The following is a 26,435-nucleotide window of genomic DNA, read 5'->3' as shown; positions in this document are numbered from 1 at the left end:
ATAACAACATCAGGCTAAAAAAGCTCATCAATCCATTGTAAAAGTAATCTATACAGCTACAGGGGGTTAATAAAGGCCTTCCGAAGCGATGTGATGCGTTTTTGTAAACTGCAAAAAATGCTTTTCTTACTTAGTATTTTTGTCTTGTTTTGGGGGGAAATAACTCAAAATTATATAGTTTTTGCTTAAAATAAGCAAAATAATCTGCCAATGGGATAAGAAAAATAATCTTGTTTTCTGTTTGAATTAAGATTATTTTGCTTACCCCGTTGGCAGATTATTTAGCTCATTTTAAGCAAAAACTCCCTTAATTTTGAGTTATTCCCCCCCCACAACAAGACAATCATTTTTATTTGGCTAGTAAATGTTTCTTGTTTTGAGAATTTTTAGATGTTTGGACCAGAAACAAGACAAAAATACTAAGTAAGAAAAGCATTTTTTGCAGTGTAAGAAAAATATCCATATTTATTACTTTATAAAGTTAATTACTGGCTTCCGCTAACGGCCATTCGCGAGCCGAGTTCCAGTGGGAGAGTGACCTCTGACCAGACACATGTAGGAGTAGCATAAGCGAGAGAAGAGAGTAGACGCCTCTCGCGGTTTACACAAATAGGACTGGGCAGCAAACTCAAGCTCCTCCCACATTTCTCTTTTTTTTCTAATTCGTGAGCAGTGTTTTGTTTTGCACTATCCTCTGCACTTCCACGTTCGTCAATATGTCATGCGTCGGGTTAGAGGTCACTCTTCAGTTGGAACTAGACTCGCGTACGGACGTTACCGGAAGCCAGTCATTGTAGTTTATAAAGTTATAAATATGGATATTTTTCTTACAAAATGCATCACATCGCTTCAGAAGGCCTTTATTATGCCCCTGGAGCCGGGTGGAGTACTTTTATGATGGATGGATGGATTAATGGATGATGGATTTTTGGCTTTAAAAAAAAAACAATTCACTTCCATTATTAAGCTTGTAATAGCCAGGATATTTTTAGATGTAACTCTGATTGTGTTTGGCTGAAAGAAGAATGTCATTTACACCAAGGATGGCTTGAGGGTGAGTAAATCATGGGCTAATTAAATGTTTTGGATGAACTATCCCTTTAATGGAAAAGCTTAAAAAGTGGCGCTCTATTTTCCACCAAAAACACTACCATTTTTCACTTTAGTAAACTTACCTGAGAATCCATTTCTTCTGTTTTGAGCTTTATAAGAGACATGCCAGAAAAGTCCATAGAGTCTGTGGAGGGGAAAAAAGGGACAACCTTAATGTGCGTTCTGGCATTGTTGTCACTACTTGCCTAGGGTATGTTTCATGCTTTTTGCATTTGTGTCCATGACACTCACTTTTGTCCTCAATCTGCATTTGTCCTGACTTGGTAGATGTCACCACAACAGCGGCCATGTCGTTCACATGGCGGGATGCCTGCTGTAAAGTATGGAGCTTCTTGTTGCCTCGATCCGCCTTTACCTGTTAAATGAAGGATTGATGTGTCAGAATAAACTGATTTGATTGGATTGAAAGCACACTTATATCGATCTCATGGATTTTACCTTTGAAGCAGCGACAAGCTGTGCCGTACTGGCGGCGATCTCATGAGAGCAGACGATCAGCTCTTCATATTTCCCATCATCAGACACGACTTTATCAGCTGATTCACTTTGGGATAATGTAAATCACAGTTATACAGACTAACACTAATAAATCCAGCTTAAAGCTTTAAACATACACTCTCAAGTATACTCACAGCATCTGCGTTGCACCCCATCCTACAGCCTTTGATGCAGAGATGAGACCCTCCGTCCAACGTGAATTTTTAGCATAAAAGTCTTTAACAGATCCGGCACCCTAAGACCGAATCAGGCAATAAACACACAAGACCCTGTGTTTGATTGTGTGTGAATACATAATATTTATTATCTTAAATTGCTTATACAACCAAATCTTACCCGGCCACTTTCCACAATGTCTCTCTGCAGATCAGTAGAGGCCATCACCAACATGTGTATAGCCTATGGACAAAGTGACAGAAGAGATGAAAAAAAAAAAAGACATTTATCATAATATGCACTACTGTTACAAAGTTTGAGGTTGGTAAGATCCCCATTGTTTTGTCTCAAGATGCACACCAGTAATGTCTTTATCTAGGGCACGTTTATAAAAGTTAGTTAAATGTCCTAATTGAACGAATGCCTAATCTTAGCTTAGCCTAAGCCCTGTTTGTGAAACCGGGCCTTTATGTTTTTAAAAGAAGTCTCTTATGCATTTATTTGCATTTATTCATTTATTTGATCAAAATACAGTAAAAAGAGTAATATTGTGAAACATTATTACAATTTAAAATAAGTGTTTTCTATTTGAATACACACTATATTGCCAAAAGTATTGGGACACCCCGCCAAATAATTGAAATCAGGTGTTCCAATCACTTTCATGGCCACAGGTGTATAAAATCAAGCACTAGGTGTGCAGACGCTTCTACAAACATTTGTGAAAGAATGGGCCGCTCTCAGGAGCTCAGTGAATTCAAGCGTGGTATCGTGATACATAAATCCATTCGTGAAATTTCCTCACTACTAAATATTCCACGGTCAACTGTTAGTGGTATTATAACAAAGTGGAAGCAATCAGGAACAACAGCGTGGCTGGCCACGTAAAATCACAGAGCGGGGTCAGCGCATGCTGAGGTGCACAGTGCGCAGAAGTCGACAAGTCAATAGCTACAGACCTTCAAACTTCGTGTGGCCTTCAGATTAGCTCAAGAACAGTGTGTAGAGCTTCATGGAATGGGTTTCCATGGCCGAGCAGCTCATCCAAGCCTTACATCACCAAGTGCAATGCAAAGCGTGGGATGCAGTGGGGTAAAGCACACCGCCACCTGACTCAGTGGAGACGTGTTCTCTGGAGTGACCAATCACGCTTCTCTGTCTGGCAATCTGATGGATGAGTCTGGGTTTGGCGGTTGCCAGGAGAACATTACTTGCCTGACTGCATTGTGCCAAGTGTAAAGTTTGGTGGAGGGGGGACTATGGTGTGGGTTGTTTTTCAGGGGTTGGGCTTGGCCCCTTAGTTCCAATGAAAGGAACTCTTAATGCTTCAGCATACCAAGACATTTTGGACAATTTCATGCTCCCAACTTTGTTGGAACAGTTTGGGGATGGCCCCTTCCTGTTCCAACATGACTGCACACCAGTGACCAAAGCAAGGTCCATAAAGACATGGATGAGCGAGTTTGGTGTGGAGGAACTTGACTGGCCTGCACAGAGTCCTGACCTCAACCCGATAGAACACCTTTGGGGTGAATTAGAGCGGCGACTGCGAGCCAGGCCTTCTCGTCCAACATCAGTGCCTGACCTCACAAATGCACTTCTAGAAGGTCAAAAATTCCCATAAACACACTCCTAAACCTTGTGGAAAGCCTTCCCAGAAAAGTTGAAGCTGTTATAGCAGCAAAGGGTTGGCAAACTAAGATTAAGAAAGGGATGTCATTAAAGTTCATGTGCATGTAAAGGCAGGCGTCCCAAAACTTTTGGCAATATAGTGTATTTTAAAATGTAATTTATTCCTGTGAGTCACATGATCATTATTCATCATTCTAATAATTCTAATGTGCTGATTTGCTGCTCAAGAAACTTTTTTTAAATAATTATCACTGTTGAAAACTGTTGGAAACCATGATACTTTTTTCAGAAATCTTTGATAATTAGAAAGTTTCAAAGAAAAGCATTTATTTAACATAAATATATATATTTGTAACATCATAAATGTGTTAAATATTGATCAATGTGTCCTTGCTGAATAAAAGTACTTTCAAACATTTGAACAGTAGTGTATTTAATACATTCATCGGTGTGAGTCTAAACATACCTTCATTAGATCCGAACAGGAGCCAATGATGCTGTAATAGAACAAAACACAAAAACTGAAATACATAACACATAAACTACAAACTTTACGTTCTCTATGAAACTATATACCAAACTAACCTTTGGTTAACTTCCAGTTTCACTCCAGAAGTATCTCTTCTTGCCTGGCTCAATATTTCCTGTATTACATAAGAAAATCCCATGAAGTCATAGCAAATGAGTTGAATCCAGCATCATTAAGACAGTGCGAACTTACATCCATTCTCAGCACAGCATCTTCAATGGCAGAGGAAGTCGCTGCCATTTCCTTATCCACCATATCTGCCAGCTCTTCCTTACGTACGTCTGCTCCCTTGGGCCGCAGGTCCTGCGAGAGACCGGGAGAGAGGTCGCTTATTACTCCACACAAACTCCAGCAACTTATAAAGTCTGAAGATGCCATCTCTGGTCCACCACACCAGTCCTTGGTTGAGGATACGCTGGACCACGTAGCGGACGGCAGTGGGGTCTGCTCTCGGGAGGGTGGCCTTCATCTTCAGCTCTTTCAGGTACTGGAGACAGTGAGTTGCACAATCCCGGCAGTTATCCGTCAAACCTATGGAGAAACGAAGCAAAACTGTATCAGGAAAGAATATAGTACACGAGGTGGTCAAGATGGTTTTTGTAGCATTGTAGATGATTTGCTGCTGATTCAAAGATGGTAAAGCAGCTCTAACTAGCTTGATCAATATGGTCTACCACGTTGCATCCAGGTCTAAGGTTGATCAGCCCACCTAGACCAGCTTGGACCATGTAATGACCATAAATGAGCAGTTTGGAACAGATAAAAACCATGCAAAACCATCTGGTATTAGCTGGATTTTGCAATACAAAACTTTGAATGACTGAAAGAAATTTTGTATTTAATGTTTTGTAGAGAAAGATTCATTTTGAATGTGCAGCACTGAATACATAAGAAATGTGTATGTGCATGTGTGTGTGTGTATTTTAACAGTAAAGAATAATTCTGGCTCTCACGGTCTGCTTGGTCCGTAGGTGCTGAGTGGGCAGCGCCTGCTCCGTTAACAATAGTGTCAGCGATGAGATGGGAGAACTGGGTCACCGACCTCAACAAACCACTCACATCTAGAGGAAGATGAAGAGATTACATTTCACGGTTACACTTTATTTTAAGGTGACATTGTTACATTGTACTTACTCAAACAAGTTCTGAGCAATATTAATTAAATACATGTTCTTAGTTACGGTTAGGGTTTGATTTAGGGGTTAGTTACTTGTAATTATGCATAATTTACTGTTATTACTATGGTGCATGTAGTAATGTGTAACTACGCCACCCTAAAATAAAGTGTTACCCATCCCACTAACGGCTGAACCTGTAACTTACTGATGAGAACAACCTTACCATCATTATTCCTCAGATAGCCTGCATGACTCTGCTGCATCTTATCAATGGATGCCAATGTCAACTCAGCCCGATTGATCAAATAATCTGCAAGCAGGGATTGGACATGTGTAGAGTAAAAGACCTGATGAGGATATTCTGAGGTATGAGGAGGAGGAGGACGAAGGACAGACCTGGCGTGCTGATGCAGCGCACATGTAGCGGATCATCCACTTTGGCCACGGCGTCCAGCACGATGCCCTCGGCCTCCACCACGGCACACTGCAACAGACTGAACTGCTCATCCTGCAGCTTCTGCTGTAACACTCCTGAGTCCTGACTCAACTGCACAGGAAACACACACCACAAAGGCAACAGTTAACACCCTCAAAAGTCAAAACACACTACAGTAGATTGACTACATCCTAATTTAATAGAAGTCCCAAATCATCATACTTTGAAAATGTATTGCATCGTATTTCAGCATTCAGTTATCCTACTCTCTAAATATTGACATATGTAATATTTATATTATATTAAAAAATTAACGTTTGCAATTATTAAATAGTATTATATATCATATTTCAGTATTATATCAGATCAGCCCATTCTTTCAATACTGACAAAAGTCAAAAGTATTGGGACACCCTTCCAAATCATTGAATTCAGTTGTTCCAATCACTTTCATGGCCACAGGTGTATAAAATCAAGCACTAGGTGTGCAGACGCTTCTACAAACATTTGTGAAAGAATGGGCCGCTCTCAGGAGCTCAGTGAATTCAAGCGTGGTACCGTGATAGGTTGCCACCTGTGCAATAAGTCCATTCGGGAAATTTATTCAGATTAGCTCAAGAACAGTGTGTAGAGCTTCATGGAATGGGTTTCCATGGCCGAGCAGCTCATCCAAGCCTTACATCACCAAGTGCAATGCAAAGCGTGGGCTGCAGTGGGGTAAAGCACGCCGCCACTGGACTCAGTGCAGACGTGTTCTCTGGAGTAACCAATCACGCTTCTCTGTCTGGCAATTCGATGGACAAGTCTGGGTTTGGCTGTTGCCAGGAGAACGGTACTTTCCTGACTGCATTGTGCCACGTGTAAAGTTTTGTGGAGGGGGGATTATGGTGTGGGGTTGTTTTTCAGGGTTTGGGCTTGGCCCCTTAGTTCCAGTGAAAGGAACTCTTAAAGGATTAGTTCACTTTTAAATAAACTTTTGCTGAATTTACTCACCCCCACGTCATCCAAGTCCATGTCTTTCTTTCTGCAGTCGAAAAGAAATTAAACATTCCAGGGTTTTTCTCCATATAATGGACTTCAATGTGCCCCAAACGGTTCAAGGTCCAAATGACAGTTTCAATACAGCTTCAAAGGGCTTTAAACGATACCAAACGATGAATAAGGGTCTTATCTAGTGAAACGATCAGTTTCTGCGAGAAACCAAGCAGTATTTATGCTATTATTTTACCTCTTAACAGACAAACGTGATCATCTCTGAGCTCCGCCATAATTTCCGCTAAGTGAGGTCAAAATACGAATGTGGTCATCGATATATCAATCGTAGATGCCTCATTCTACGGATCCGTGCACGCGCTAATGAGTCATCTATGTAAACATCTATGACCATGCTTGTATTTTGAACTCACTTAGCGGAAGTTATGGCGGAGCTCAGAGATGATCACGTTTGTCTGTTAAGAGGTAAAATAATAGCATAAATACTGCTCGGTTTCTCACAGAAACTGATTGTTTCGCTAGATAAGACCCTTATTCATCGTCTGGAATTGTTTGGTATCGTTTAAAGCCCTTTGAAGCTGCACTGAAACTGTCATTTGGACCTTGAACCATTTGGGGCCCATTGAAGTCCATTATATGGAGAAAAATCCTGGAATGTTTTCATCAAAAACCTTAATTTCTTTTTGACTGCAGAAAGAAAGACATGGACATCTTGGATGACATGGGGCAGAGTAAATTATCAGCAAACGTTTTTTTTAAAGTGAACTAATCCTTTAATGCTTCAGCATTCCCAAGACATTTTGGACAATTTCATGCTCCCAACTTTGAGGGAACAGTTCGGGGATGGCCCCTTCCTGTTCCAACATGACTGTTATTATATTCTATTATATTCTATTATGTTATATTATATTAACTACTATTAAATATATCACATTTCAAGATTCTATCATTGTTCCAAATCAGGGCCGGCCCTGACCAATTTGCTGCCCTAGGCAAAATTTTACTTGGTGCCCCTGTCAAGGTTTAGCACTACACGTTATCAGTCTAAGTTGTGGAAACACTCGTACTGTTTTATTTTTGTAATGCATTGATGTTTTATTTTTATTGTTGTTGATGTTTTATATGATGTCCAGTCCATTCTACCCCGTCATTATGTTCATGATATTATTATTATTTTTTTATTTTTTTAAAGGCTGATGATACTAAAACTGTACAAAAATTGCACCTATGCCACATTACAGCCTAAACACAAAGAGCAAGAGTGCATCTAACATTCATGCACAAACTATTCATTAAGAACTAGCAAAAGTGTTTGTTTTCCAGTAGATGGCAGCAATCTTCCACTAAACTATGAGCATTCATGTTTTCACCAGGAATTCAACTGAGAAATTTTGATATTTAATGTGAATTTGACATAAAATGTTGCTATTTTAAATAAACCTGTATATAAATATCATTACTAATTTCAGCAAATACGTTTTAAAATTGCTGTACCCCCTTAAAACTGCACAACTGCAGAGTAAAAACATTAGGCTATTAAAAAAGTGATATTACATGTGTTTAATATTTTTATATTATTATTTTTTTTTACAAAATCACACTGGCTGTGGCATCTGGAGAACCCAGAACAGCTGCTTGCATAATGTAAAAATAACTGGAATTAATTAGCAAACATTAGTATTTTACTACTATGCAATTAAATAAACTGTTCATTAATTTGCCTATACATCACTTTACTTCTGTCTTTACACTGCAAAACATGCTCTTCTTATTTAGAATCTTTTTCTTGTTTCCAGTCCAAATATCAAAAAATTCTTAAATCAAGGTGCATTTACTAGATAAGTAAAATAACATAAGACATTTTTCTTGTTTACCGGTACTTGAAAATAAAATCAAAATGAAGTGAGTTTTTGCTTAAAACAAGCTAAATTATCTGCCAATGGGGTGAGAAAAATATTCTTATTTCTGTTTGGGACAGAAACAAGATTTCAATCAGAAACAAGATTATTTATACACTCCATTGGCAGATAATTTTGCTTGTTTTAAGCAAAAACTCACTTCATTTTGATTTTATTTTCAAGAAAACAAGAAAACAAATACTACGTAAGAAGAGCAGTGTATCCCTTATCTTCTCTGCATCAGAGGGCTTCTGTATTTTTTGACACTTCAATTCGGCCATCCGTCATAAATAATCAGGCAACTTACACCGTGTCAACACCTGGCGCGAACAGCCAAGCTACGGTGGCCCAGTAGTGCACAACACAACGAAATTTAAAAAGCATACATAAGTTCACAACACAACAAAATAAATCCACAACACAACGGAATGAAACCACAACACAACGAAATCAAGCCACAACACAAAGAAAAATCCACAACACAACGAAATCAAGCCACAACACAACGAAAAATCCACAACACAACGAAATAGCCACAACAAAATGCTCCCAACCACTCGGGGGCACTCGGAGCGCTGTAAAGTTGCCACTGTTCTATAGAGTCGGCAATCTTACAAAGAAATCAATACCACAATTAGTTTTAACAGTATGTAGGCTAACCATTGTTTATCTATATGAAATATTAATTTAAAATCACATCACCTACATGCATTATAGCTGCATATTTATGCTCGAGAATGCTTTGACCCGATACCACGGCGCTAAGGGAACGTCTGCCAATTCCACCAATTGGTTGAAATGTATAATTTGTATGAATTAAAATTACTTTTAACATTTAAAAACAGACATGTTAAAATTCCACAGCTTGATTGTATTGGTAAAATTGACTTAATAATGCACAACACAACATTGGAATTTGAAAATTAAAAAAAAAAGTTAATTTAATTCATACAAATTATTTCAACTTGGTGGAATTGGCAGACGCTCCCTTAGCGCCGAGGCAGCGGGTCAAAGCGTTCTCGAGTATAAATATGCAGCTATTATGCACGTAAGTGATTTTTAATTGATATTTCATGTCGATATACAACTGCACACTTAAAACTGATCATAGTGTTTAAATATTTGTAAGATTGGCGAATCTATATAGAACAATGCAAGGAAAACTAACTTTACCGCACTCCGAGTGCCCCCTAGTGGTCGGGAGCATTTCCGTTGTGTTGTGGACTTTTCGTTGTGTTGTGGATTTTTCGTTGTGTTGCGGCTTGACTTCGTTGTGTTGTGTCTTGATTTCGTTGTGTTGTGTTTTCATTCCGTTGTGTTGTGGTTTCATTCCGTTGTGTTGTGGATTTATTTCGTTGTGTTGTGAACTTATGTATGCTTTTTAAATTTCGTTGTGTTGTGCACTACTGGGCCACCGTACCAAGCACCCTAAAAAATGAAAGCAATCCTGTCTGCGGATGCGGCGAGAGGCGACGCAACACAACAAATTCCCCTAACGATAAACTGATCGCGCGTTGTATTTCTGACGCACTTCAAGTAGATCGGCGGGGGGAGATTGATGAGGCGGACCGGGAAGAGGCGGGGGACTTAGTTACGTTTTTTTTGCGCTTTATTTGGTAATATTTCAAATTAATATTAATAAAATAGTATCATTAATACATTTTGGCGCCCCTATGGATGAGTGGCGCCCCTAGCATTTGCCTATTCCGCCTATGCCACGGGCCGGCACTGTTCCAAATCATTGTACTTTGAAAACAGTGTGCCAAAATACAGAGGGAAGGTCTATACTACTGAAGGCAGATTTTTGTGGTATGTTTCTATGCATGGTTTTTGGAGGCATCTTGCCCACAATCCCTTGTTTTTTCTGACCTTAGCCTGCATTTGGTTGTGCAGTGTTGCCATCTCTCTCTGCGATCTGTCTCTCTCCTGCAGCAGTGTGGCCTGGTGCAGTTGGGTGGCCTGACGCAGGTTAGTGATCTCAGCCTCCTGTTCTTTCACAGAACGCAGAAGAACCTCCTTCTCCGCCTGCAGACCCACTAACACGCTGCTCAGCTGGTCTCCTGTCTAAAACACACATATGAACAAAAATAATGTATAGTTTTGAAGGTGTAGTGGTGACCCAGTGATGACAAACTCATTAAATCCTTGCTTCTTAGTATACAGTATTTTGGCCAGGCTGTGTCAATTTTTTGTGCATAAACAAAATTGTGAAGAGAAAAACAGGGTAACACTTTAGTTTAGGGTCCAATTCTCACTATAACTAGTTGCTTATTAGCATGCATATAACTATGATATTGGCTGTTTATTAGTACTTATAAAGCACGTATTAATGCCTTATCCTGCATGACCATATTCTACATCACTTAATCCTACCCAATAACTAAACTTAAACACTACCTTACTGACTATTAAATAAGCAGTAATTAGGAGTTTATTGCGGCAAAATTCATATTTAGTAGTAATAGCGAAAATTCTAGTGTGACCAAAAATTACTATATTATTTTTTAATAATTATTTATTTATTCATTAATTTATTCATTCAATATTTTGTCAAATGTTGTTAAATTGGTATCTGCAATTTTGTGCATTTTACATACCGTAGTTTTTCTGTAAATAATATTTTTTAACTAAGATTTCCACTCTAAGAATTGGCATGTCTAATATTTATATAACTAGTGTTTATTATATTATATTATAAAACGATATATTTTCTATGATTAAATTCTATTATATATCCTATTTCATAAATTATATGTTTATATTATATTATAATATATATATTCCATTCATATCTGTTATTAATAATTAATTATTATTGTTATTATTATTAATATCTGTATTTTTTTCAATCTTTTGTAAAAAAAAAAAAGTTAATTTGGTATCTGCAAGTTTGTGCATTTTACATTGTATGTAAATAATATTTTATAACTAATATTTCTAATCTCTAAATATTTACATAACTCATATTTAAATAAATTGTGTATGTTATATCATATTAAATTACAACTCCTGTATATTAATATTTGTAATTAATACATTACATATCATATTTCTAACTAATAACTAATTACTAATACTTCATAACTATTATAGTATATGTTGTTATGTTTGTTATATTATATTATTTGCTATTTTGTAAAAATGATATTGGTCAACCACTAACACAAATGTCTGTGTGCTGGTGAAAATGGGTAGTAGACATGAAATGCTTTGGGAAACTGGGAAAAGTCACATTATGCATCAATTGCAGAGATCCAAACATCCACTTGAAATGTGAGAGAAAGATGAGAGAAGAGGGAATCCTCACAGTTTCTTTACTGTTCAGAGCGCTCTGAGCACGAAGCACCTCTGCTCGCTTCTCCTCCAGCTCACGTCTCAGCTTCTCCATCTCCAGCTGCTGCTCCTGTTCCCGACACAACTGACCACAAACACACAGCGAAACAAACTAAAACCTCTCGCTCTCGTGCCGTTTTGTGGCATTGAGTAAAATTGTGATAGCAAAAAATGCATGCATGCAATTTAAAGGATTAGTTCACTTCAAAATGAAAAGAAATTAAGTTTTTTGAGGAAAACATTCCAGGATTTTTCTCCACATCATAGACTTCAATGGCAACCAAAATGTTGAAGGTCCAAATCAATGCAGTTTCAAAGGAAGGACTTCAGAGGCTCTGCACGATCCCAGACGAGGAATAGGGTCTTATCTAGCCAAATCATCAGCCATTTTCTAAAAAAAAAGGTAAAAACTAATATACTTTTTAACCTGAATTGCTCATCTTGCGTAATCACGTCAGAAAGGTCACATTAGACATAGGCAGAAGTACCGCCCCGTGTTTTACAAAGCGCACATATGAAGACTAATACAAACATCCTTTAGCAAAAAAAAAAGGTAAAACAACGATTTTGGATGATTTAGAATTTTTTTTGGTAAAGGCCGTTTGTATTAGTGTTCACATGTTCACTTGGGGCGGTACTTCCGTCTACGTCTAGCATGACCTTTCCGACGTGATCGCGCAATCCGTGGCGAGCCGCAGAGCAACGCAAGATGAGCAATTTAGGTTAAAAAGTATATACATTTTAATAATTTTTTTAAAATGGCCAATGGTTTGGCTAGATAAGACCCTATTCCTCGTCTGGGATCGTGCCTCTGAAGTCCTTCCTTTGAAACTGCATTGATTTGGACCTTCAACATTTTGGTTGCCATTGAAGTCTATGATGTGGAGAAAAATCATGGAATGTTTTCCGCGTCGTTTTTAGGCTATTCAACAGGATGTTGCACTGACTTTTTCCTGCAGTAGGTTCTGCAGTGCCGTCATCTCTCTCTGATGACGGTCTCTCTCCTGCTGTAGGGTGGTCTGGTGGAGTTGGGCGGCCTGGCGCAGACTAGCGATCTCAGCTTCCTGATCTTTCACTATACGAAGGAGCCTCTCTTTTTCCGCCTGCAGACCCACCAACACACTGCCCAGCTGGTCTCCAGCCTACAAACACACACATGCACACATGCGTGTTGATGCATTCAGTTACTAATCAAGAGACATGAAAATCTGCAGTCATTTATGTGAATGGATGGAGGTCCTACCTTCTCTTTGCTCTGCAAAGCATTATGGACTTGGGACATTTCAGCCCTCTCGGTTGCTAGCTCATGTTTCAAACGTTCAATTTCTGCTCTCTGTGCCTCCAGCTGAAAATTACAGTTCAGTTAATGAGAGGTGGATATTTCAGCAGGCCAATAAATCAGCGGATATATCAGCATCAGGTACAAAAAAATCATCTTCCACACACTTGTCAATGGATGCACTTTCTCTTTTGAAATAATTTGGGGTCAGCTAATTGTTTTAAGAAATTGATACTTTTATGTATCAAGGATATATTAAATTGATCAAAAGTGACAGTAAAGACATTTATAATATTACAAAAGATTTCTATTTCAAATAAATGCTGTTCCTTTGAACTTTATATTCATCAAAGAGTCCTGAAAAAAAATCTGAAGCAGCACAGAATGTTTCTTGAGCAGCAAATCATCATATTAGAATGATTTCTGAAGGATCATGTGACACTGAAGACTGGAGTGATGAAGCTGAAAATTCAGCTTTGATCACAGGAATAAATTACACTATGATATATATATATTTAAATAGAAACATTTATTTTAAATTGTAATAATATTTCCAAAAAAATACAGTTTTTATTGTATTTTTGCAGCCTCAGTGAGAAAAACTTCTTTCAAAAACATAAAAAAAAATCTTACGGACCCCAAACTTTAGAACTTTGTGTGTGTGTGTGTGTGTGTGTGTGTGTGGGGGGGGGGGGGGGGGGGGGGGAATAACCAGCGCTCTTCTCCACCCTTGAGCAAGGCACCAAACCCCTAAATGTTCCCCGGGCGCCGTAGCAATATGGCTGCCCACTTCTCCGGGTGTGTGTTGTTCACGGTGTGTGTGTGTTCACTACTGTGTGTGTGCACTTGGATGGGTTACATGCAGAGCACAAATTCCAAGTATGGGTCACCATACTTGGCCACACGTCACGTCACTTCACTTCACTATATATATATACATAGGCATTATATCAGCCATTAAAAATATTCCTATTAGTCAAGAAATACTTTCAATGTAGTGTCCAGGTTAGTTCAAATAGTAAGACAGCTTCTCTAGACCTCAAGAAAGACAGGAATCAGAATAAATGTGTAGTGTGTGTGACCTGTGCACTGTTGTCCTGTCTCAGTTGTTGCATCTCTACCACCATCTGCTGTTTGGCCGTGTGCAGCTCCTCCTGCACTTGCTGAGTGCCACTGACCTGCTTCATCATCTCGGCATTCTGACACACACAACAACCATCACCATTAACAATGACAATAAGCATATGGCATTTGGCAAGACATTTCAGGTTCATCTAGGATGAATTAAGGTATTTTTTTCTCCAGAACTCCTTGTTATAATATTCCTTGTATTATGCCTCACAATAAATACGAGGAACATAATTACCAGGGGTGTAAATCACGGGGGGGACGGGGGGGAAAGCGCCTATTTAAGGGAGTGTGTCATTGTACTGTTTTCTTGCTGTGTTTTTCATTACGTATAATAGGCTAATGAACCCAAAATGCAAGCAACCCGCCCCTGAATTGGCACTCATTCTAAACCGAAAGTATATGCGGACGGCCGCTCCACCAGATCTGTGTTGGGTTTTGCTCAATATAATAATAATAAGTGGCAGATCAGAGGGCTTGCTGGAGTTGAATACCTAAATATGTGAATATCATAGTATAAAATACTATGTGGAGGACGCAAGATAATTTAATAATTATAATATGACTGCGTGCACCTTAATCGTATTTAAACAACTATCACTTTGTGTTGTTGGTCAGTTAAAATGAAAGAGAAAAGAAAAATGGTCATTAGGCTACATCATTTTTCAGTGCACCAAAACGCCAAATAAGTACGAAATGTGTTTTTTTTTGTGTGTGTGGTACACATATCCTTATAAGTACGATTTTGGCTGTATTATTTGTGTCCCCTTCAAAATTTGCTCTTGAGATATTTCATGTTTATTGTCCCCCCCAACTGTTAGATGAAATTTACGCCCCTGATAATTACAATGCGTTTTGATGTTTTTGTGGAGTTTTGTGCAGTTTTACTGGAGGCTCACACATGATTGATGCTGCAAGAGACAAAATTACAGACACTGTTTGTCATTAATGTGTGAGAAATACATCCATCATGGGCACAAAATCTTTACCTTCCGCATGAGATCAGCGTGTCTGCTGACCAGCTCGGCGTGTTTCTCTTTGAGTCGAGAGAAGTGTATCTGAGCAGTCTGAGCTCTGCCTACAAAACACGAGAACAAGAGATTTTCATAATACACTACTGTTCAAAATAGTGGGGATGGTAAGTCTCTAATGCTCATCAAGGCTGCATTTATTTGATCAAAAATACAGTAAAATCAGTAATATTGTGAAATATTATTAAAACAAATTTTTTTAAGTTTTCTATGTGAATATATTTAAAAAATTTAATTTATTCCTGTGATCAAAGCTGAGTTTTCAGCATCATTACTCCAGTCTTCAGTGTCACATGATCCTTCAGAAATCATTCTAATATGATGATTTGCTGCTCAAGAAACATTTATGATTATTAATTTTAAAGACAGTTGTGCTGCTTCATATTTTTTTAAGGTTTTTTGGATGAATATAAAGTTCAAAGGAACAGCATTTGTTTGGAATATAATCTTTTGTAACATTATAAATGTCTTTACTGTCACTTTTGATCAATGTAATGCATGCTTGCTGAATAACATTAATAATTTCTTTCAAACAAAGAAAATCAGTAACACTTTACAATAAGGTTTCATTTGTTAATATTAGTTAAATACATTAGTTAACATGAATGAACAATACTTCTACAGCATTTATTAATCTTAGTTCATTTTAATCTTTATTTAGCATTTTTAATGTTAAAAGTTGTACCTGTTAACATTAGTTAATGCATTGTGCATGAATTTGAACATTAAGAATATTAAAATTTGAATATTAAAGTTAATAAATGCTGTAAGAATATATTACTGTTTGTTAGTTCGGGCCCTATTTTAAAGATCTGAGAGCATGGCGCAGATGCAATTTCGGGCGTATCCGAAACCACTTTTGCTAGTTTAACAATGGAAAAAACGGTTGGCGCGCCAGGCACATGGTCCGAAAGGGTTGTACCAAGTTTCTTAATGAGTCATGGGTGTGTTTTGGGCGTAATAAACCAATCAGTCTCAACTCCCACTCCCTTTAAAAGTCAGTTGCGCTCGCACCACGGCGGACTCGCTATTTACATGGCAGAATTTGTGAGCGAAAAGACTGAACGCTTCTCTAGAGAAGAATACTTTTATTTTATAATATTTAAAAATGTTTGTGTGCTGCTGCACACAAACTGTGTTTCTAATAATCAGAGTGTACGCGCGTTGTGTACCTGCCTTTAGGTACATATTACTAACACACCCTTTAAATAACACAAAAAATACTGCACTATTGACTTAAAATAGACTCAAAATAGCAACACGCCAACAATGCGCCTGGACACACCTAGTTTTCAGACCGGCATGCCCATGGGCGAACAAATGGGCGCGAGTGCATTTGCTATTTAAACAACGTCGCGCTGGACGTGAAAATGATAACGGGCTGAAACTAGCAAAAAACACTTGTGTCGCATTGCACCATGTATGATAGGGCCCTTCGTGTTAGTTAATGCATTAACCAATGTTAACAAATGTGACCTTATTGTAACATGTTACCAAAAAATCTCAGAACGGTAATGTGAAAACGGCAAAGTGTGTCTGGGTTCAGAGGTCACTCACTGCCTGCGTCGTCGGCTGTGGCCTGAATGCTAGCAGCGACTGCGGTCTGGGCTCTGAGGTTCTCCACCTCCATGCGCAGGCGTTCGTTCTCCACCAGCGCCATCTGCTTGTGCGTCCGCTGGTCCTCGAGCTCAGATTCCAGCTTATTGACTTGAGTTTTGAGATGGACCACGGCGCGCTGAGCCTGCAGACACACAAATGATGGGATCAATCACAGGAGAGGAAAATACTTCTTCAAGACAGATGTAAGTAAAGTCAAATGTCCAACCTCAACTTTTATGAGCTCCAGCTCTGGTTTCACCACCTCGAGTTCCTTCCTCAGAGTATCGGCCTCAGTCTCTCTGTGTGAGAGGTTATATTATAGGTCCAATGAAAAGATATGCCAAACGTTTGGACTTCCAATTTCTGTCCAATTTTTTTAAATTATTTTCTACAATTTATAAAAACAGTAAAGTCATCAAAACTATGAAATAACACAACTTTGTCTACTTTGCTCTCCGTTTATACATATTTAATAGATCTCATTTGTGCACTTTCTTTCATAAAGTGAGTAGATCTCAGGCGTGTGTTACCTTTGCTCTGGTATGTCACTTGGAGGGTCAAACTGGTTGTAACCGTAATACTGTTGAGCAAAATAATCAAATGTTAAGATTGTCACAGATGTAGAAAAGCACATAAGATCCTCTGTGAGCCAATCTACAGGCCTACAGCTAAAGCTTGAGCACTCCAGGATGTTTTTTACCATCTGGTACTGTCCTTCACCAAAATCCAGCTGCGTCTCCGTATCATCATCGTCAGGTATACTCTTGTTCTGAACGACCACAGGCTTCACGTGATCAGCGAGTGAAGCCGCACGCAGGAAATTTGGAGGCTCCTAAAACATTCAGGAACTTTAATATTAGCAGCATTTATTCATACGCATTTGTCCAACATGTTACGCTGTTATATGACAATTATTGTTTCTTTTACAGGATTCTGTAAAAAAATGTTCAGTCGACATGAATTGAAATTCAATTAAAAATCTTACATCAGGAAGATCAGGGATCTGAATGATAGTTTTAAAAAACTCCATCCCTCTCGCTCTCTCGAAAAACTGTGTCAAACTGTGGAGGACAAAGACAGAGCATGAAACAATTTGGTCAAAAATGCTGAAGTCGCTTCAAAAAGTTCATAAAGAGATCGTAAAACGAATCCATATGAATTAAGTCCGAATTTTCTGAAGGATTCGATTGCTTTATATGATGAACAGATTTAATTTAGGCTTTTATTCACACATAAACATTCATCAACTCACACATCACTTGTGGTAAACGGAAGTTCAAGCATGTTCACTTGACGTGCGAGAACCAATGAGGTTCATTCTGGTGTTACGCAGCACGTTTGAGATTCAGCAAGAACCAATGAGGTTCATTCTGGTGTTACGCAGCACGTTTGAGATTCAGCAAGAACCAATGAGGTTCATTCTGGAGTTACGCAGCACGTTTGAGATTCAGCAAGAACCAATGAGGTTCATTCTTGAGTTAACCAGCATGTTTGAGATTCAGCAAGAACCAATGAGGTTCATTCTGGAGTTACGCAGCACGTTTGAGATTCAGCAAGAACCAATGAGGTTCATTCTGGAGTTACGCAGCATGTTTGAGATTCAGCAAGAACCAATGAGGTTCATTCTTGAGATAACCAGCACGTTTGAGCTTCAGCAAGAACCAATGAGGTTCATTCTGGAGTTACGCAGCACGTTTGAGCTTCAGCAAGAACCAATGAGGTTCATTCTGGAGTTACGCAGCACGTTTGAGCTTCAGCAAGAACCAATGAGGTTCATTCTCGTGTTAACCAGCACGTTTGAGCTTCAGTGAGAACCAATGAGGTTTATTCTGGTGTTACGCAGCACGTTTGAGATTCAGCAAGAACCAATGAGGTTCATTCTGGTGTTACGCAGCACGTTTGAGCTTCAGCAAGAACCAATGAGGTTCATTCTCGTGTTATGCAGCACGTTTGAGCTTCTCGCGCGTCAAGCAGGTTCTGTTGAGCTTCTATTTATGTTTGCTGATCAACATTTATATGTGAATAAAAGCCCAAATTGAATCTGTTCATCATATAAAGCGATCAAGTCTCTTTAGAAAATTTTGACTAAACCGTTCAATTCATATGGATTAGTTTTATGATCTCTTTATGAACTTTTGAAAAGTGTCAGTTGCCTAGCTGCCAATTGAAGGGACAGAAAGCTCTCAGATTTCATAAAAAATATCTTCATTTGAACACAACATGAAGGGGAGTAAATAATGACAGAATGTTAATTTTTGAGAGAACTATCCCTTCAAAAGCACCAAATATTTGACCAAATTTTCTTTTGTACATTTTAATGTTTGATGTCTGATTTTACTTTGGTTTCAATGCTGATTATTTAAATAAATATATGAATCATAATATCGGTCATATTGGCTTTTGGTATTGACCAAGATTTCCTGCAGACCACCGTTACCTGTTGAACTGCTCCCGGAATCGTTCCCTGTGTCCTAACAGAGCGTCCATCGGTATTCCTGTGACACAGATGCACAACGGCTGTTGAACTAAATGGAAACGATTCACATAAATAAAGAGAAAAGCAAGTAAAGAATGAGACTCACGGCTGTGTAGCTTGAACAGGAGCTTGACCAGGAAATGGTAGAGTGGGCCGCAGTCCTGAATGACCAGAACCAATGGTGCCAGACGGCACTGACCCACTGCAGTGGTAGAGCTGGTAGAGTTGGACTCCATCTGCCGGAAAACTGCATTTAAAAGAGTAAAAAATATATATTATACATGCACTACTGTATGCTCACCATGGCTGCATTTTTTAAAATAAAAAATACAGTAAAAACTGTAATATTGTGATTTTTTTTTTTTTTTAACAATTGAAATTCAAATTGAAATTCCTGTGATCAAAGCTGAATTTTCAGCATCATTACTCCAGTCTTCAGTGTCACATGATCCTTCAGAAATCATTCTAATATGCTGATTTGCTGCTCTTATTATTAATATTATAAATGTTGAAAACTGCTGCTTCATATTTTTGTGCAATGATAAAAAATGTTCCAAGATTCTTTGATAAATATAAAGAACAGAATTTTACTTGAAATATAATCTTTTGTAACATTATACATTTATTTATCGTCACTTTTGATCAATTTAATGCTTCTTTGCTGAATAAAAGCATTTTTTCAAGTTGGATTAAAAATAAAAAACATTATTGCATCCTTGATAAGACGTTACGCTTACCAGTTTCTTGCAGCTTTAGAGCTGCTTCCATGTAGTCCAGAGTCTCACCTGTCATGTCAAACCTGTATGAATATTAAACATGAGCATTTATTTCTATTAATGGATTATTCAGGAAACTCACTAAATCATAAGCAATGCACTTACACTTTGTTGATATCAATGGAGATGGCTTTATCAAGAACTTCCTCAGGAGCTTCAAGGTTTGGTGGGATTTCCAGATGCTGTGGGGGAAACAGGAGAATATATTATATATATACACTCACCTAAAGGATTATTAGGAACACCATACTAATATTGTGTTTGACCCCCTTTCGCCTTCAGAACTGCCTTAATTCTACGTGTCATTGATTCAACAAGGTGCTGAAAGCATTCTTTAGAAATGTTGGCCCATATTGATAGGATAGCATCTTGCAGTTGATGGAGATTTGTGGGATGCACATCCAGGGCACGAAGCTCCCGTTCATCCACATCCCAAAGATGCTCTATTGGGTTGAGATCTGGTGACTGTGGGGGCCATTTTAGTACAGTGAACTCATTGTCATGTTCAAGAAACCAATTTGAAATGATTCGAGCTTTGTGACATGGTGCATTATCCTGCTGGAAGTAGCCATCAGAGGATGGGCACATGGTGGTCATAAAGGGATGGACATGGTCAGAAACAATGCTCAGGTAGGCCGTGGCATTTAAACGATGCCCAATTGGCACTAAGGGGCCTAAAGTGTGCCAAGAAAACATCCCCCACACCATTACACCACCACCACCAGCCTGCACAGTGGTAACAAGGCATGATGGATCCATGTTCTCATTCTGTTTACGCCAAATTCTGACTCTACCATCTGAATGTCTCAACAGAAATCGAGACTCATCAGACCAGGCAACATTTTTCCAGTCTTCAACTGTCCAATTTTGGTGAGCTCGTGCAAATTGTAGCCTCTTTTTCCTATTTGTAGTGGAGATGAGTGGTACCCGGTGGGGTCTTCTGCTGTTGTAGCCCATCCGCCTCAAGGTTGTGCGTGTTGTGGCTTCACAAATGCTTTGCTGCATACCTCGGTTGTAACGAGTGGTTATTTCAGTCAAAGTTGCTCTTCTATCAGCTTGAATCAGTCGGCCCATTCTCCTCTGACCTCTAGCATCAACAAGGCATTTTCGCCCACAGGACTGCTGCATACTGGATGTTTTTCCCTTTTCACACCATTCTTTGTAAACCCTAGAAATTGTTGTGCGTGAAAATCCCAGTAACTGAGCAGATTGTGAAATACTCAGACCGGCCCGTCTGGCACCAACAACCATGCCACGCTCCAAATTGCTTAAATCACCTTTCTTTCCCATTCTGACATTCAGTTTGGAGTTCAGCAGATTGTCTTGACCAGGACCAAACCCTTAAATGCATTGAAGCAACTGCCATGTGATTGGTTGATTAGATAATTGCATTAATGAGAAATTGAACAGGTGTTCCTAATAATCCTTTAGGTGAGTGTATATATATATATATATATATATATATATATATATATATATATATATATATATATATATATATATATATATATATATATATATATATATATATATATATATATATATATATATATATATATATATATATATATATATATATACTTCCTACCACTGTGCAAAACAGGAGAGTATTTATAACTCAAATGTTGTTGAAGAAACGTTAAACTTGCCTTTAAATGGAAATCGATTTTGATACACAGCAGTTTGGCATACAGCGCAACAATATGTCCATATCTATCATGAAGATTCCCCTAAAAACACAGCAGACACATACAAAATGTAAGTTGAAAGATTCAAATGAAAGAATAATTGATTTATATGAGATGATGTACTTATGTTAATATTATAGATAATATCTCTCACCCATAATGTTCCCATCTGTCTAATGCCTGCGGTGTGACCTCTGCTGTCTCGTAAAGTCTGAAAGAGAGCAAAACAAAACTGTGTTGTTGTAGGGTCATTTTAGATTAATAAAGTTAAATTAAAGCCATCTGATGATACTGTGGTAGGCGGGACTGACGTTGGGATGGCCGTCTCGTAGCAGTTTGTGCACCATGTGGCAGAACTTCCAGCTGAGGATGGCGTTGCTGGACAGCGGCAGACTCACGGCATGAGACCAGAATGTGACGGCGCCGCCTTCCTTATGTGTGCCTAAAAGTATCTCTGTACAAATGTTTAGGACAATGTACTAGTTCAGATAGCAGAGATGATATATAACACTGAACAAAATTATAAACACAACACGTTTGCCCCCATTTTTCATGAGCTGAACCAAGATCTAAGACTTTGTGTATGTACACAAAAGGCCTATTTCTCTCAAATATTGTTCACAAATCTGTCTAAATCTGTTTTAGTGAGCACTTCTCCTTTGCTGAGATAATCCATCCACATCACAGTTGTGGCATATCAAGAGGCTTATTAGACAGCCTGATTATTGCACAGGTGTGCCTTAGGCTGGCCACAATAAAAGGCCACTCTAAAATGTGCAGTTTTACTGTATTTTGGGGGTCCGAAAACTAGTCAGTATCTGGTGTGACCACCATTTGCCTCACGCAGTGCAACACATCTCCTTCGCATAGAGTTGATCAGGTTGTTGATTGTGGCCTGTGGAATGTTTGTCCACTCCTCTTCAATGGCTGTGCGAAGTTGCTGGATATTGGCAGGAACTGGGACACGCTGTCGTATATGCCAATCCAGAGCATCCCAAACATGCTCAATGCGTGACATGTCCGGTGAGTATGCTGGCAATGCAAGAACTGGAATGTTTTCAGCTTCCAGGAATTGTGTACAGATCCTTGCAACATGGGGCTGTGCATTATCATTATCATAAAAATGCCATCAATAAAATGCACCTGAGTTCGTTGTCCATAACATACGCCTGCCCATAACATAACCCCACCGCCACCATGGGCCACTCGATCCACAATGTTGACATCACATTTACATTTACATTTATGCATTTAGCAGACGCTTTTATCCAAAGCGACTTAAAACTTGGGGGTACACGAAGCGATTGGTCATGAAGAGTTGAGTAAGCGCAACAAGTGCCTGAAATACTGAGACTGTATACATTGCTCAGTGTAGCACAGGCTAGAGTAGGGAGGGGAAAAGAGGGGGGAAAAGCGGAAAGGAAAGTGTTTTTTTTTTTTTATGAGGTTAAATGCTCACGGAAGAGCTGAGTTTTTAGTTGACTTTTGAATGTTGTCAATGATTCTGCGTTTCGGATAGCGTTGGGAAGATCGTTCCACCATCTGGGAACGTTGAATGCAAATGTTCTGGAAAGGGATTTTTTGCCTCTCTGTGATGGTACCACAAGCCGTCGCTCCTTAGCTGAGCGAAGGCTTCTGGTGGGGGTGTGGATTTGTAGAATCGAGTCAAAGTATGCAGGAGCTGAGCGCGTGGAAGCTCTATAGGCAAGCGTCAGCGCTTTAAACTTGATGCGAGCAGCGAGAGGTAGCCAGTGCAGGGAGATGAAGAGAGGTGTGACGTGGGTCATTTTGGGCTCGTTGAAGACAAGACGTGCTGCTGTATTCTGGATCATTCAAAGTGTTTGGATCGCACAAGAGGGGAGTCCAGCCAGAAGCGCATTGCAGTAGTCAAGTCTAGAAATAACCAGGGCCTGTACAAGAAGCTGTGTTGCGTGCTTTGTTAGGAACGGTCTAATCTTCCTGATGTTGTGGAGCGCAAACCTGCACGAGCGAGCTGTCTTAGAAATGTGTTCTCTGAAGGACAACTGATCATCAAATGTTACTCCAAGATTTCTGACTGACTTTGATGGGGAAATCAAGGACGTACCTAACTGGATGGTGAAGTCATGTTGTATAGTGGGACATCAGCAAACCGCTCACCCACACAACGCCATACACGCTGTCTGTCTCACGGTTCATGAATTCATTAACTCATTTGTGTGTGTGTGTGTGTGTGTGTGTGTGTGTATGTGAATGTGGGTGTGTCTACTGATAGTGGCTGATCAGCTTGTCAGCGCCAGCTGTGGCTCATCAGCAGGTCTATTTAATGTCTGTGTTTCCGTGTTTGTCAGATTGTTTGGTTGTTTTCCGTGGTCTTGTCCTGTCTTCCATTCTTGCTCTCTGGAGATTCTTTGTTCCTGCTGGTTCCTGCCTGTTCCTGAGGTTCATCTTCGCAAATCCTTCAGTGGATTGGTTTGCCCATTGCGTCCCTGCGCTGCCTGTAGACTCAGCACTGCCTGCCAGACTCGACTCTGACCACCATTGTTATCACTTATGTTTTGAGTTTGAATAAACATTCCTATTTCTTCACTCGCACTTGAATCCGTCTCTGATTCCTGACAGTCTGCCATCTGCCCTGTACAGTGAAAACCGGAATTCATCCGTGAAGAGAACACCTCTCCAAAGTGCCAGACGCCATCGAATGTGAGCATTTGCCCACTCAAGTCGGTTACGACGACGAACTGCAGTCAGGTCGAGACCCAGATGAGGACGACGAGCATGCAGATGAGCTTCCCTGAGACGGTTTCTGACAGTCTGTGCAGAAATTCTTTGGTTATGCAAGCCGATTGTTGCAGCAGCTGTCCGGGTGGCTGGTCTCAGGTGATCTTGGAGGTGAAGATGCAGGATGTGGAGGTCCTGGGCTGGTGTTGTTACACGTGGTCTGTGGTTGTGAGGCCGGTTGGATGTACTGTCAAATTTTCTGAAACACCTTTGGAGACGGCTTATGGTAGAGAAATGCACATTCAATTCACGAGCAACAACTCTGGTGGACATTCCTGCAGTCAGCATGCCAAAAGCATGCTCTCTCAAAACTTGCAACATCTGTGGTATTGTGCTGTCTGATAAAAAGGCACATTTTAGGCCCCGTCCACACGAAGCCAGAGCTTTCCCTATCCAATCTTTTTTCCCGCCTCGTTTCAAGAAATATCTGTGTACACATGAGAGCAATGAAAAACGATGTAGTTATACATGCCAGGCCAGTATGTGGCGCTGTAATTCTGCCACAGAAACGGAGAAGAGTTGTGGCTAGAAGGGGTACAGCAATGGTAGGAAGTGAGGCAAAATCTCACAATAAAATTACAATAAATAAATGTGCTACTTACCAGATGTGTTTTATTAACGCCGACTCCCTAAACCTACCATTACAATAATGCAAATACAGTAATTAAATGATGCAATATTGATGTGCGCATGCCCAGTGCCCGTAGTTGTATCCCTTTCTAGTCTTTCCCATGCGGGACGTGGTGTAATGACATCTGCTGTACACACGAAAACGCAAGGGTATCGTTTTAAGAATTATTAAAAAATATCGGTTTCATGCTCCTAAAACGCTCATAAACCGTGTGGACGAAACGCTGATACGGTACAACATTTTTACGTATACAGCTAAACATGTCTCCGTGTGGACGGGGTCTTAGAGTGGCACACTAAGGCACACCTGTGCAATAATCATGCTGTCTAATCAGCATCTTGGTATGCCACACCTGTAAAGTGGATGGATTATCTCGGAAAAGGAGAAGTGCTCACTAACACAGATTTAGAAAGATTTGTGAACAATATTTGAGAGAAATAGGCCTTTTGTGTACATAGAAAAAGTCTTAGATCTTTGAGTTCAGCTCAGGAAAAATGGGGGCAAAAAGAAAAGTGTTGCGTTTATAATTTTGTTCAGTGTAGAATAGAATTTCATAATGTAATATTACCTCCAAGCTTATTATATAAAGTAATATATGTATGTATGTCCAAATTTATTTGCATACATGCAATGTACTCAAATAAGGCGATATGTACTAACAAAGGAAATCTCAACTGCTTGATTGCTAGTAACATCGCAAAATGTAAACTATATTATCGCCAAGATGCAAAATGCAACATGAAGATATCAATATATAAACATTAAAATCATTAATGTCTGTAAAGCTGCTTTGAAACATGCGAAAAGCACTAAAAATAAATTTGACACAGATTAAGAACATATATTACTGTAAATCTTGGGCATGTTTGTGTAATGCTCATTAAAACATACAAATATGTATTAAAATGGTTATAAATTGGAGCTATATGAATTGAACTTCATCCCCACATCAGACGAACAATATGCTGTATTAAAACAATACTAAAGGATACTGCGTCCATATTTCTCTTTGATAGGTGCCTCTGCGCTGGTGATGGATTTGGAGATGCTTTGAAGCTGTAAATTAATATTGCATCATTAATAAAACACATTAAATTATGCACTATGCACAAATTATGAATACGGCTGTGTAAAACATTAAATAAAACACATTACAATGAAGTGAAACGCAAATTAACAACCACTAAATAATTGCAGCCAGGTTGATCATATGAGACTGATCTTACATGTTTAACCATTACAAACAAAAGTACAGTTAAGTATCGGATCTTAGTAATATAATATCATATTCATACCATGGTATTAACATGTAACTTCAAATAATACCATGGTGCATATAAAATTGATATTACTAGGGTAAA

General features: G+C 39.1%; 1 protein-coding gene across 1 annotated transcript in view; it reads right to left on the bottom strand.

Moving 5' to 3' along the window:
* Window positions 1-26,435, bottom strand: part of hip1r (huntingtin interacting protein 1 related) — a 33,944-nt gene that overhangs the window by 1,884 nt on the left and 5,625 nt on the right. Inside the window, exons 2-32 of the mRNA XM_079804918.1 lie at window positions 26,067-26,130; window positions 21,995-22,137; window positions 21,838-21,894; window positions 21,645-21,725; window positions 20,101-20,177; window positions 19,957-20,018; window positions 19,326-19,466; window positions 19,181-19,238; window positions 17,729-17,804; window positions 17,444-17,575; window positions 17,274-17,323; window positions 16,970-17,042; window positions 16,702-16,885; window positions 15,103-15,191; window positions 14,068-14,184; window positions 12,950-13,051; window positions 12,654-12,848; window positions 11,681-11,791; window positions 10,243-10,437; window positions 5,443-5,593; window positions 5,270-5,356; window positions 4,882-4,989; window positions 4,323-4,459; window positions 4,121-4,231; window positions 3,985-4,043; window positions 3,866-3,896; window positions 1,948-2,010; window positions 1,746-1,846; window positions 1,552-1,657; window positions 1,345-1,468; window positions 1,176-1,237 (exon numbers count right to left, since the gene is read on the bottom strand). Of these exons, the coding sequence (XP_079661044.1) occupies window positions 1,176-1,237; window positions 1,345-1,468; window positions 1,552-1,657; window positions 1,746-1,846; window positions 1,948-2,010; window positions 3,866-3,896; window positions 3,985-4,043; window positions 4,121-4,231; window positions 4,323-4,459; window positions 4,882-4,989; window positions 5,270-5,356; window positions 5,443-5,593; window positions 10,243-10,437; window positions 11,681-11,791; window positions 12,654-12,848; window positions 12,950-13,051; window positions 14,068-14,184; window positions 15,103-15,191; window positions 16,702-16,885; window positions 16,970-17,042; window positions 17,274-17,323; window positions 17,444-17,575; window positions 17,729-17,804; window positions 19,181-19,238; window positions 19,326-19,466; window positions 19,957-20,018; window positions 20,101-20,177; window positions 21,645-21,725; window positions 21,838-21,894; window positions 21,995-22,137; window positions 26,067-26,130 (3,147 nt within the window). The remainder of the gene's footprint in view (window positions 1-1,175; window positions 1,238-1,344; window positions 1,469-1,551; window positions 1,658-1,745; window positions 1,847-1,947; window positions 2,011-3,865; window positions 3,897-3,984; window positions 4,044-4,120; window positions 4,232-4,322; window positions 4,460-4,881; window positions 4,990-5,269; window positions 5,357-5,442; window positions 5,594-10,242; window positions 10,438-11,680; window positions 11,792-12,653; window positions 12,849-12,949; window positions 13,052-14,067; window positions 14,185-15,102; window positions 15,192-16,701; window positions 16,886-16,969; window positions 17,043-17,273; window positions 17,324-17,443; window positions 17,576-17,728; window positions 17,805-19,180; window positions 19,239-19,325; window positions 19,467-19,956; window positions 20,019-20,100; window positions 20,178-21,644; window positions 21,726-21,837; window positions 21,895-21,994; window positions 22,138-26,066; window positions 26,131-26,435) is intronic.

The sequence above is a fragment of the Gobio gobio genome (genome assembly GCF_949357685.1).
Source record: "Gobio gobio genome assembly, chromosome: 22".
NCBI lineage: Eukaryota > Metazoa > Chordata > Actinopteri > Cypriniformes > Gobionidae > Gobio > Gobio gobio.
Note: the sequence above shows the minus strand (reverse complement) of the source record. Positions and strands in the feature narration are given on the sequence as shown.